Source organism: Nannospalax galili, unplaced genomic scaffold (genome assembly GCF_000622305.1).
Source record: "Nannospalax galili isolate Female #2095 unplaced genomic scaffold, S.galili_v1.0 scaffold227, whole genome shotgun sequence".
Classification (NCBI taxonomy): domain Eukaryota; kingdom Metazoa; phylum Chordata; class Mammalia; order Rodentia; family Spalacidae; genus Nannospalax; species Nannospalax galili.
The window spans coordinates 10600271-10614005 of NW_008360303.1; the positions used below are offsets into that span (position 1 = coordinate 10600271).

General features: G+C 41.0%; 2 protein-coding genes across 4 annotated transcripts in view; one reads left to right on the forward strand and one right to left on the reverse strand.

Moving 5' to 3' along the window:
- The window catches only part of Rgl1 (ral guanine nucleotide dissociation stimulator like 1), a 351061-nt gene extending 337406 nt beyond the window's left edge, over positions 1-13655 (reverse strand). For 2 of the 3 annotated variants that reach the window (XM_008824291.3, XM_008824289.3), the window contains exon 1: positions 13216-13655. The gene's annotated coding sequence lies outside the window, so the exon portion shown is untranslated. The remainder of the gene's footprint in view (positions 1-13215) is intronic. The other variant, XM_029559234.1, reaches the window with a different exon arrangement.
- Apobec4 (apolipoprotein B mRNA editing enzyme catalytic polypeptide like 4) lies at positions 2382-3497 on the forward strand. Its single transcript, XM_008824311.2, is given in 3 exon segments — positions 2382-2586; positions 2589-2910; positions 2912-3497. Coding segments are annotated over 3 exon segments (1074 nt in total). The 5' UTR covers positions 2382-2420.
- Positions 13656-13735: the final 80 nt, after the last annotated feature.

The window sequence follows — 13735 nt, forward strand, 5'->3', positions numbered from 1 at the left end:
GCATTTGAGACAGATTGTAATGTTAAAGAATAATATTTTCTAATTATCACTGACATTTTCAGAGATTAAAATTTAATAAAATTAAGTGTCTATCTTTAAAAAAAATATTCATCAAAATGTTAATATTCCAGCCCATTATGATGGCACACACCTTTAGTCCCAGCATGTGGGAGGCAGAGGCAGCCAGATCTCTATTGAGATGAAGGTTAGTCTGGTCTACATAGCAAGTTCCAGGCCAGCCAGAGCTACAGGGAGAGCCTGTCTCAAAAAATCAAATCAATGTTCTTGCAGAAGACCTGGGTTTGAATCCCAGCACCCACATGGCAGCTAACAACTGTCTGTAACTCCAGTTCCAGGGGATCCGACAGCCTCTTCTGTCCTCCTTGGGCATTGCACGACATGGGTGCACTTATCTACATACAGGCAATACATGCATACACATAAAAATATAAAAATAATAAATAAAATATTTTTAAAAATCAAACCAAGGGGCTGGAGAGATGGCTCAATGATTAAGAGCACTGACTGCTCTTGCAAAGGACATGGGTTCAATTCCCAACACCCACATGATGGCTAATAACCTAGCAACCATCCATAACTCCAGTTCCAGGAGATCTGACACTCTCCTCTGAACTCTGTGGGCATTGCACAACACAGGTGCACTTACATACAGGCAGGCAATACACTCACACACATAAAACAAAAATAAATATTTTTTTTAAAACCAAACCAAACAAAATAAAAACATTTGCTGGGCATGGTGGTGCACCCCTTTAACCCCAGAACCCGGGAAGCAGAGGCAGGTGGATCCTCTGTGAGTTTGAGGCCAGCCTGGTCTACAGAGTGAGTTCCAGGCAACTGGAACTACAGGGAGACCCTATCTCAAAAAGACCAAAAAAATAAATAAATAAAAATAAATAAAAGCATTAATATTTTTAAAAGCCAATAACCTGTTTAGTTATACAGTAAAAATTAATTTCACAATATACATGTGAAAATAAGGGTATAAAACAAGGCTTATGTTATTCAGAACATATATGTGAAATATATATGTACATGACTATAGACAGAGATCTGTAATCAGAAATTGTAATATAATTGCTTGTGAGTTTTTCTCCTTTATGCATCAACACATAAAATTCCTTTTTTTTTTTTTTCTTTTTTTGTTTTTTTGTGACAGGGACTCCCTGTAGCCCCCGCTGGCCTGGAACTCACTATGTAGATCAGGCTGGCCTTGAACTTACAGAGATCCAACTGCCTCTGCCTCCCAAGTGCTGGGACTAAAGGTGTGCACCACCACGCCTGGCCATAAAATCCCTTTTTACAAGAAACACATGACAGTTATATAATAGTTAGTCTAAAATATTTTTAATAATTATAATGTCCCACATAGTTGTCTGGGAAAAATGATAAGAAATATTTTTTTGGTCTTTTTTTGAGACAGGGTCTCCCTGTAGCCCCAGCTGTCCTAGATTCACTATGGAGAGCAGGCTGGCCTCGAACTCAGAGATCCGCCTGCCTCTGCCTCCTGAGTGCTGGGATTAAAGGCATGCGCCACCATGCCTGGCAAGAAATATTTTTTAAACAAAAATCATTAAAGATCTCAACATTTAAGACTGAACATCCCAGAAACTATTGATTTGTAATATTCTAAACAACCAATATTTGGTTTCCATTATAATAGTTTTTCAAATATCCTCTAACAAGGCCACCAACTTGAAAAAAACCTCTCAGATGTGAGTGAAGGGGTGTGCCTGCAAGTCAAACAATACACAAATGACACTTCTAGAAGACTCCTAACAGTAATCAAAACTGACTCTATGATCCAGCTCTGAAAAAGATAACACCCCAAATTATTGCCAATGGTTTTAAGAAACAGCTCTTTTTAAATACAAGCACATGCAAAGCCTGCTTAGCATGTATCAGCCACTATCACATTAGAGAACCAAAAGAAGAAATCATGAACAAAACGCAAACCCCCTGCCTGGTATGGTGATGTACACCTTTAATCCCAGCAGAAGCAAAGAGTTGTAGGGCAGCCTTGGCTACACAGTGAGACCCTGTCTTAAAAATAGAGGGTGGGAAAGGAGGAGGGGGGAGGGGAGAAGAAGAAGGGGCCCTGTTAATCCATTTGCTCTACAGACTTGGAATCTATAAAGCAGGTAAAATTGTATTCCATATTTCCCTTTAGTTTTTTCCACATCTCCCAGAGCCTCACAGAGAAAACTGACTCTCTTGAGCCTTGTAATCTATTCATACATATCACTTTTAGAATCAAATATGTTACTATAGTTATTATGTAGGCTCCTTAAAAAAAGTATGGCTTAATAAATTATTATCTTCAGTTGCCCCTAAAGTGGTTTCATGCATGATTTCTCTTCCTTGTTTAGGTTTGCAGCTAGAAGATAATAAAGCTAGCAATGGAGCTGTTGTATGAGGAATACCTAACACACAGTGGAACAATAGTCAAACCTTATTACTGGCTGAGCTTCTCTCTAGACTGTACTAACTGTCCTTACCATATTCGGACAGGTGAAGAAGCAAGAGTTCCATACACAGAATTTCAACAGATTTTTGGATTCCCATGGCAACCTATCCTCAAACAAAACACCTCACATTTTATGAGCTAAAAGCTTCCTCTGGGAACCTGGTCCAAAAGGGCCATGCCAGCAACTGCACTGGGAGCCCCACCCACCTGGAATCAATGCTGTTTGAGATTAATGGTTACCTTGACTCAACCATATCCAATAACAGCAGCATTAGACACATCACTCTGTACTCCAACAACTCCCCTTGTAATGAGGCTAACCACTGCTGCATCAGCAAAATCTACAAATTCCTGATGATGTACCCAGACATCACTCTTAGTATTTTCTTTGCTCAACTCTATCATACCCAGCATCAATTCCCTGCGGAGCCTAGCCAGCTTACAGCCCCAGGTAACCTTGAGTCCAATAAGTGGTGGCATTTGGCATTCTATCCTTGAAAACTTTGTTAGTGGTGTCTCGGGATCAACTGTTTTCCAGCCCGTTTTAGCAGGGAGAGCACTGACTGACAGGTACAATGCTTACGAAATAAACTCTATAACAAGAGTGAAGCCTTACTTTATCGATGCTCTTCAGACTCAGCCAAAAGAGAAACAGAGCATAGACACTCAGGCAGCGTTTGAGAACTACCCCTCAAACAACACTGTTCCTGGACAGTCTTCTCAAGGGACAAGTGGACAACTACAAGCCAACCTGACTCCAGACCCCAGCACGCCTGTTGTTTTTGCGCTGATGCCTTACAGACATCTACCACTACTCCATGTGGATCAGAATCCATATAAACCCAGGAATGTGGTAAGGCACCTCAATATGCCTCAACTGTCATCATATAAAACAAAGGAGCTTGGAAAACCTCCCATGGGCAGGCCAGTGGAGACAGTGGAAACCACAGAGAGGTCTGCAAGCAGCAAAGAGGCAGACAAAAAGAACAAGAAGAAATGGACAAAGTAAATGATTTTATCAATGCATGAAAGCAAACATTTGCCAGAGGATTTAATAGACAGGCAATGAAAACTCTAGAAATTCTGTCTGTAGAGCTAAGATGGAGATAAACTGATGTAATAAGGGCAAAAGCTGGTGGTTTACCATATCAACTACTATAAAGCTGCACTATTTTTTTAACAGAATCCAAAATGTTAATATGAACACCTTGGTTTTTCCTACCCACCACCACCCCCCTCTAACTTTAAAAGTGATAACAAAATAAATGTTTTAAGACATAAAGGGAGTGTCACTACTCTAGCTTACCCATACCATCTTTCCACACACAAAAAAAGCCAATGGACTAAATAGCTTCCAAAACTGGTTTCAGCATAAAAATATTCTGTAAGGGGCTGGAGAGATAGCGAAGCACTTCTGCCCTTCCAGAGGACCCAAATTCAGTTCCCAGTATACACAATGGGCAGCTATAGTCACCTGTAACCCAAGATCCAGAGAATCCAACACCATCTTCTGGTCTCTGCAGGTACCTGTACATATGTGGCATTCACTCACACAGATACATACACACATACACACATACAAAAAGAAAACTAATAAAAATAAAATTTAGAAACCTTTTCAAAATATATACTGTAAAATTAGAAAACACCTGACGTTACTGACATTAAGCACTGTCTCAAGAGTAAATAAATGATTTTCCACTAATAGTTGACTGTGGTCAGAAGATTTTTTTGGCAGCTCATTTTTTTCTAAAGTGATTCAAAATAGTTTTGTGTGGGTAAAAGCTCTTCTACAAATTGATTGCATATAGCTACAAAAACTCATTTCTGAAACCTAGTCAGTGACTCAGTTTGATCTTTCCAACTCAGAACCCTCCCTCCCGAGCAGATCATAAGAGGCAGGACAGTATGTGAGACCCTCCAAAGGCATCAACCACACAAACTCCATGCTACTCCTACTGGATTCCAAGGATTTTTATTCCCTCATTTCATCAGCAAGATTACAATTTCCTACAGGACACTCAGTCTCTCTTCTTCTCCTCCTCCTCCTCCTCCTCCTCCTCCTCCTCCTCCTCATCCTCATCCTCCTCCTCCTCTTCTTCCGCCTCCTCCTCCTCCTCTTCCTCCTCCACTCATCTCTTCCCTTTTCCCTCCCCCTTCCCCTCTCCTTTTCCTTCCCCTCCCCGCACCACACTTCCTCTCTCTTCTGAGCCACACAGTACAATACCCACACAAAACGTGAGTAGCAAAGCTGACTCTCCATCTCAATTAATTCACCAATCACTACTTCCCACCATCCCTTATCCCTTATCCACTCTGGGCAGGTGTCTTTTTAACCACCTTTCAAGGGACAGCTTTATTTTTATCAGCTCCTATTTTCCCTCTTCTAATATAGCTCTCCAATGCAGAACCTATGTATATTTGCTTTCTTTTTCTGACCCCTTCCTCTTCACCAATATATACTTTAACTTTTCAAATTCTTGTTCAAAGCAGACTTGTTTTTGTTTGTTTGGTTGGTTGGTTTCTTTTGTTTTGTTTTGTTTTTTGTCTTTTTGAGACAGGGTCTCCTTGTAGTCCCAGCTGACCTGAACTCACTATGTAGACCAGGCTGGCCTTGAACTCACAAAGATTCACCTGCCTCTGCCTCCCAAGTGCTGGGACTAAAGGAGTGTGCCACCATGCCCAGCCAAAGCAGACTTGTTTTAAGAAGTGCTCCTTGACAAACCCTCTGAGTCACTTAAAACTACTTTGCTTATGTGTAATTCACATTTGCTGCCTTACTTCCTTCTTAGGAATATTTAAAGATACAGAAAAATGTGCATTTGTGTGCAAACTGCTATTAAACTTTTCATATTATAATATATATATATACCTATATCAAAGCTGACCATAAAATCTCCATATAAAGTCATGCTAACCTAACAAAATAGTATGCTATCACATTAAATCACATAATACTCCAAGAGGAAGGAGGAGGAGATGAGAAAGGAAAAAGTCTTAGAAATAGGAAACCTATTGTGATTAAAATAAACATGAATATATTTTTAGAAGAAATTTCTGTTGGTAATATTCAGATTTTCATCAATTAATAGAATGTAATCTTATCGTTGGGTATACTGTGGTAGTTATCTTAAAGGTATGTTAAGTTCACTATTAAATTATGAAATCATATGTCCACAAATTGGGATGCTATGTTTGAAAAAAGGCATCAACATAAAAAATGTGGCATTTCTGATAAAATAGACCCAGGGGCTGAGAATGTAACTGGATGGTGGAGTACCTGCTGAGCATGCATGAGGCCCTGGGTTTGATCCCTAGCACCTCCCCCAAAATGTTTTAAAACTTATTGCTATAAAACCAGTCTTGAAAAGTGGTCAAGTACACCACAGCATCAACCATGTTACAAAACATCCACAGTTTGAAATCAATGATTTGGATTTCAAGTATGAACTTGGGTTTCAATGGTATATAACCAGAGAGGAAATGTTGACAGAACTCAGGAAAGAGAAGTGCCCCTGATCATTAATTTTTACACTGATTAGATAGGCCAGAAGCTAGAAAAAAAGAACGTTACTGACAGGTCATAAGTTCAAGCCAATGCAGTAAAGTCAGAAAAGACATCATTAAGGCAGTGTAAAGATATATGGTCTTAACCACATATGAGCTACATAGTAAGACCTTGAAAAAAAAGTCATCTAATCTTTCCTTATCTGTAAAAGCAGAGGTAAGAGCAAGGATGATCTTGAACTCCTGAGCCTCCTGCCTCCAATCCTCAAGTGTTGGAATTAGGGCATGTACCATCGCACTCAGTTTATGAGGTACTGGGTATTAAACCTAGGGCTTTGTGCATGCTGGGCAAGCATTCTCCCAACTGAGCTACACCCCCACTCCAAAGCTAGCTCGTCATTAATGTACCTTTGAGTTCTACCTGCTATAAGAAGCATACAGCAAAGAAACTCTTCCAAGGAGTCTTTTCCAAGGAAACTTTTCAATGTACAGTGGATTCTTGGTCATGTCTGGCTGGCCCGGGAGGGGAGGGAGGGAGGGAGGGAGGGAGAGGGAGAGAGAGGGAGAGAGAGGGAGAGAGAGGGAGAGAGAGAGAGAGACAGAGAGAGGAGAGAGAGAGAGAGAGAGAGAGATGCTCTGACCCTGTTCAGCAAACTGGCACCACACAAATGGAAATTACAAATAAAGCAGAAGTCAACAAAGCAGATGGTGATACAGAGCTGGAAAAGGGCATGAGGTTTAACCCAAGAAACCAGTGAAGGTGATGGGAGAGGGCACTACTTTGATGAGCCAACTCAGGTTTAGAGTTTGACTCTCAGCTTGGTAGGCCCTATTCTCTACATAGTCAATACAAAAAGAATGGATTTATTGGTCAGGGGTAGACAGATTTACAGAGTTCCCAAGACTGGCATGTAGAAATGGAAAGCTAATGAACTGATTTCCAGTGAGATTTACAACTGGATATGCAAACTAAAATTCAAAATCATTCAGCCTATACAATCTTCCCACTCATATAAGCTACATGATAAACCAAACTATAATCAGAAGGTTACTTTGTGAATTTGAGGAGCTCACCATGTGATTCAAATGTTTGTACTATCAGATTCTGCACTTGTAGAGGACAGAGAGATCTGTCACTTGGAATGAAATAATGAGATATGAGGCTGGAGAGATGGCTCAGTGGTTAAGAGCACTGACTGCTCTTGAAGAGGACCCGGGTTCGATTCACAGCACCCACACGGTGGCTATTAACCATCCTTAACTCCAGTTCCAGGGGAATCCGAAGCCTCTTCTGACCTCAGCGGCATTGCACAACACGGGTGCACTCACATACATGTAGGCAATACACTCATACACATGAAATGAAAAGAATAAAAAAAAATTTGGTCTTTTTGAGACAAGGTCCCCCTGTAGCCCCAGCTGTCCTGGAACTCACTATGTAGACTAGGCTGGCCTTGAACTCACCAAGATCTGCCTGCCTCTGCCTCCCGAGTGCTGGGATTAAAGGTGTGTGCCACCACACCAGGCCAGTAAAATATTTTTTTAAAAAAAGAAAGAATGAGGTATGTATAAGGACATTTGTCTCCTGAAGTGTTTGCATAGACATGGGCTATAAGAGACAATGCAAACTCTATAACCAATTCCTGATATATCTAGCATATTGATTTTTGTTGTTGATGTTGTTTGAGGTTGCGTCTTGCTCTGTAGCCCAAGCTGGCCTAGTACCCATGTGTAGCCCAGATTGGCCTCAAACTCTAATCTCCCTCCCTCAGCTTCCTGAATGTAGGATTACAGGCATGAAGCACCACCCCAGATTTCTTGATTTTTAATGTTTCCTCAAGTTACAGTGTATTCTTGCTGACCTAAGAGTAAATCCCATTTCTTTTAATTTCTGCTACATACGTTTTTTGGCTCATGGTATATAGAATCCCAAAAGCTCAACTCACTGAATATAATTTTATTCATCTCATTTGCAAAGCTCTAAGAAAAGCCACATGGCAACTCACATTAATTAATACCGTTACTATCCAACATTTAGTAAGAGCTGTGCATTGGGTATTTTTAAGCACATACATATTGATTCATTCAATTCCTCCAACAACCCTATGAGGCAGGTTATTATAATGCCTATTTTACAAATAAGGAGATTGTGCCACAGAGAACCTGTAAAGGCTGAGCTGTCAAACCCAGGTCTGGCTCCATAATCTATGGGGGGGTTCAATATTTTATTATTTTTATTTTATGTGTATGAGTGTACTGCTTGCATGCATGTAAGTGCACCCGTGCTGTGCAATGCCTTCAGAGGTCAGAAGAGGGCATCAGATCCCCTGGAACTGGAGTTACGGACAGTTGTTAGCCACCATATGGGTGCTGGGAGTTGAACCCAGGTCCTCTGCAAGAGCGGTCAGTGCTCTTAACCACTGAGCCATCTCTCCAGCCCCCAGAACCCATGTTATTTATCATTATGTGTCAAGGCTTCTTGAAATAATAATATTCAACATCTGGAAAATCTAATATCCATTTAGCACCTTCCTGTGATGTTTCAGTAATCTGTTCAACCCACACCACTAGCGGGCATCTTTCAGGAAATAAGGAGTACTAAGGAAGCCAGGCGGGCTGTGTGATCTTGACTGGGAAATTTAAGGAAGTTCGAGAGGCCAGAGCTTTGGCCTTTAACTCACTCCCATTCCCCTTAACTCAGACCCATATACCAAACATAAATCCTGGGATTATCTGGCTCTTAGTGATGCACCAAATAGGAGTTGTTTCATTTTATTTAAAATTTGTTAAAATTAAGAGCACTTGTTTCCTTTAAAAAAATTAAAAGACTTATATAATATATGCCCAATTCCACTTCTGGGTATATACCCCAAAGAACTGAAAGTAAAGACTTAAGACATATTTGTCCACCCATTTTTTAAATGTTTTATTATTTTTATTTTCTATCTGTATGAGTGTATTGTCTGCATGTAGGTACGTGCACCCATGTCATGCAATGCCTGCAGAGGTCAGAAGAGGGCATTAGAGCCCCTGGAGTTATAGATGGTTGTTAGCCACCATGTGGATGCTGGGACTTGAACCCAAGTCCTCTGCAACAGCAGATAGTGCTCTTAACTGCTGAACAGATTATCTCTCCAGCCCCTTGTCCACCCATATTTACAGTAAAATTACATGACTCAAAACACCCAAAAGCTAGAAGTAAATAAATCAAGAAATTGTTCCTTGACATACAAATGGATAAACAACCTGTAATGTTTGTTACATAAAATAGAATGTCATTCAGTCTTAGAAGAAAAGAGATTTTTGATACATACCATATGTGAATGTACTTAAGGACATTATACTAAGTGAAGTAAAGAGTCACAAAAAAACAAATACTGCCTAAGTTCATTGATCTGACATACTTAAAGAATTCAAGTTGATAGAGGAAGTATAGTGATAGCTGCCAGGTGCTGGAGAGAGGGGGAGGTAGCGAGTTATTTAATAGGTCCATAGGTTCAGTTTTATAAAACAATGGATGGTGGGGACTATTGTACAACATTGCAAATGTGCTTAATACCAAATAATTGTACATTTCAAAAGAGTTAAGATGGCAAATTGTGTGTATGTCTGTGTTTAAGTACATGGGGGGGGAGCTGTTCACACACATGTGTACACATGCAGATGAAAACCAGAGGTCAATCTCAGGTTTCATTCCACAGGCTCTGTCCATTTTTTTTTTAATTCTTTTTTTTTCAAAGATTTTGATTTGTGTTTTATTTGGTTTTGTTTTTACTTTTGTTGAGACAAGGTCTCCCTGTAGCCCCAGCTGGCCTGAAACTTGCTATGTAGTCCAGGCTGGCCTCATTCTTACAGAAATACACCTGCCTCTGCCTCCCAAGTGCTGGGATTAAAGAGGCACACCGCCATGCCCGGCTGGTTTTACTTTTTTAATAAGAAGGTAAGCATTATAGTTGGGAATACTGAGGGGAAACTTGCTGGAAGTAGAGCATGACTGAAAGTACAAACTGTGGGGCAGGTGTGGTGGCGCACACCTTTAATCCCAGCACTCAGGAGGCAGAGGTGGGCAGATCTCTGTGAGATCTTGGCCAGCCTGGTCTACATAAAGAGTTCCAGGCTAGCTGGGGCTACAGGGAAACCCTGTCTCCAAAAAAAAATTTAATTATGAGTCTTGGATTTCTTTTTCAATTATTATTGCTTATGTGAGTATGTGTATGCATGCACATGTGTGTGCAGGTGGGCTTATATACACAGATCAGAGGATGACTTTGAGTATCATCCTTAGAAATGTCATCCACCTCTTTTGAGAAAGGCTTTCTCGTTAGCCTGGAGCTCACCAAATAGTCCAGGCTGGCTAACCAGCAAGGCCCAGGAATCCTCCTGTCTCTGCCTTCCCAGCACTGGGATTACAAGTGAGTGCCACCACACTCAATGCTTTTACGTGGGTTCTGGGAACTGAACTCATGTCCTCTTGCTTGCAAGGCAAGCACTTTACTGACTGAGCTATCTTCTCCACCTGGGATTTATTTTCTGTAACAAAAATACTAGTATTTGTTATAATCAGATTGAAGGAGAAAAAGGTTCATTTTAATATTTTGTTTCCATAGTTAATACTAACAATGAAAAAGCAAAATGTCCACGGTCACAGAAGACATTAAAATAATTATAAGAAAAATATTTTGGGAAGTTTCTTGCTAACAAATCTACATGAGATATTCTAATAAAACATAAATTCTAATATTGATCGAGAAAGAAAACCAAGCAAACAAATAGTCATATAAGTTAGAAAAAGATAAGCAAAGATCTACTTCTAAAAGTGTCAACAAGCCCAGATCACTTTACAGGCACATTCTGCATCTTCCAAAGAGCAAACTGCACAACAATTTCTATCATTCAAACTACTCCAGAGCATGGAAAAGATCTGGAAGTCTTCTACATTCATCTTAAAGGATAGATTAACCCTAATATCAAAACTGCATAATGAAAATACAAACAAACTATGGTATGATCTTACTTAAAATATCTGGGGCTGGCAAGATGGCTAAGTGGGCAAAGACACTTGCTACCAAGCCTGAGGTCCCAAGTTCAATCCCTCAATGCCATGTGGTGGAAGAAGTGAGCCAAGTCCTACAAGTTGTCCTCTGACCTACGTACACTCATTGTGGCAGGCACACATACAACACACACACACACACACACACACACACACACACGATAAATACATGTATTTTTTTAAATACAGATCTGAGCTGAGTGTGTTGGCACACACCTTTAATCTCAGCACTTGGGAGGCAGAGACAGGCAGAGCTCTATGAGATCAAGGCCAGCCTGGTCTACATAAGTTCTAGGCCAGCTGGGGCTACAGAGAAACCCTGTCTCCAAACAAACAGAAAATACAGATCTGATGTCACATAAGCAAAACATAAATGAATCAAATTCATCAAGTCATTAGGCAAGCGGATCTTTGTGAGTTCGAGGCCAGCCTGGTCTACATAGTGAGTTCCAGGCCATCTGGGGCTACAGGGAGACCATTTCGAAAAGACCAAAAAAAATTTTTTTTCTCATTTAACACATTCAACATATGGGCCAAAATTCTGAGCAATCAAGATAATTACACCCTTGAGCAACTGATTTTTTTATTCCTCACTGTTCCATTAAGTTGACTTCTACCCCAGGAGTCTTCCTCAGTTCTAAAATAAGAGAACAAAAAATTACCTAAGTAAGACAATACAAAAGAATAGAACTGTAAGGGGAGGGCTGTGTTAGCTTTTAAATCCTTGTTTTTCCATTTGCACTCAATAGTGTATCTAATGTTTAATTTTCTCTTCAAAGAAAAATCTCAATTTAAAAGAACAAAAAAAGTTTTAACATCTAAAAGAGTATGCTGCACAGCTTTCTACAAAAGTTAGTAAAAACACTGAAACAGAAAAAAATTAAGAAAAATCTTTATTCTAAGTTACATAATGCTATCATCATAATAAACTTATAGCTTGGTATAGGACTTTTTAAAATAAATATTGCTGGCAGGTAGAAATTTTTTCTTTGCTGTCTTAAAATAGGAGAGTTTTTACTAGCTCATAATGTGAATGTTAATTTAAGGAAATGTCACTTTTATGAACAAATTGATATTCTGGGGGGGTGCCACATTCCTTCTTCCCAAGGAAAAGGAATGCATCCCACTTACTTGAAGTGCTCTCTCTACATATGCATACATACACATATATGTACATGGGTGCATAGGTATATATTCAACAAATATTTGCTTTTGAGATTTCCTCTTTTAACTGATTCCCTATTCTGTGTGACTCTCAAACTTTCACATTTTATTCAGTCATCAAGCATGTACTGAGTTCCTTCTTCATATCTAATCTGATTACATATGGAAGGACGATATATAAGAAAAATTAGTCACCACCCTTCAGAGTCTTGGAAGCTCTTCTGTGGGCAAGATAAAACGAGAGCTAACATTAGGTAACTTGAAGCTAATGCTACAAAGCCAATGATGCATTCTACATGTATACAGAATTTTAGAGTCTTGAAACATTTCCCGGCAATTAATTCTGGGAGCACTCTTGTGAAGAACACATTAGCCCCATTTTAGCAATAAGGAATCCGAGGCTCCGGATTTTAAGCAACATGCCTCAAACACACAGATTATAAATGGAAGAGTCGAGACTCAAGCCATCAAGCCACGGTATTCTGATTCTAATCCCAGTGCTCTTTTCAATGCAGCATAGGAAACGAGGGATGGGATAATTCAACAAGAAGACATCCAGCATTCTGCTGTATGTGGAACCAGGTTGATCTGCACCCACACAGAGTCCAGTCAAGTGTCTAATTTTATTCTGCAAATATTTGTACTACTGTATAATAGAGCACAACTATCATTTCTTTAATCTTACTGCCTCTGCCTCCCCAAGAGTTCTGCTCTCAGAAATGGGGATGTGGAATATAACAGAAAGCTGCCTTAACGGACTCAGGAATCTTAAGCCACAAACATCAATCTTGAAAGTCTAGTTTCTATTAATCCTTGCACGTGTTGATTTCCCTCAGCACTGGAGAGCCTAACTCGCCCACCCTTTTCCAGCATTCTTGCTCCAAATAACTACTTATTTTAAGATGTGAATGGCCGATGCCTACAAAATGCTACAAGTTTGCCCAAATTTCATGACCCGTGCCCCGGCCCAGACATCTTTCCCTCCCTCAGGATGAGAGGCTACCGAGTTCAGATTCTGCAGGTCCGGTCGCGATGCTGTCACTCAGCACGGACAAGTAAGATTTGACCTTTCGACTCCGTCCTTGGGGACCTCCTGCTGAGCTCGCGGTGCGGTTCCAAGCCCGGGAAAGGGGCCGTCCACTCGGGGACGCAGCTCCAGGCAGCGCCCGGTCCGAAGCGACGTCTTGTATCGCGACCACAGTGAGGGGCGCCGGGGCGTGCATCACTCCGCCTCATACTCCTGTCGACTGCAGAGGTCCTGCAGCCAGTCCATTCCAGCCCACGCTCGAGTCCGGACAGCCGGACCTTACACGGCACCCCGGACAAAGGCCGCTGGCACGGACGGCGGCGACGGCAGAAGCCCTAGCCACCGGGCCGCGGTGCCCATAGCCTCCAAACCCAAGACCGGGGCAAGACTGGACCGCAGAAAAGCGTTTCTATGGGAACCTCCGGGGCATCACGTGATGCTCCCAGGTGGCCAATCGCGTCTCAGCGCTGCCCGCTGGCTTTCGGCCCACCCTCCG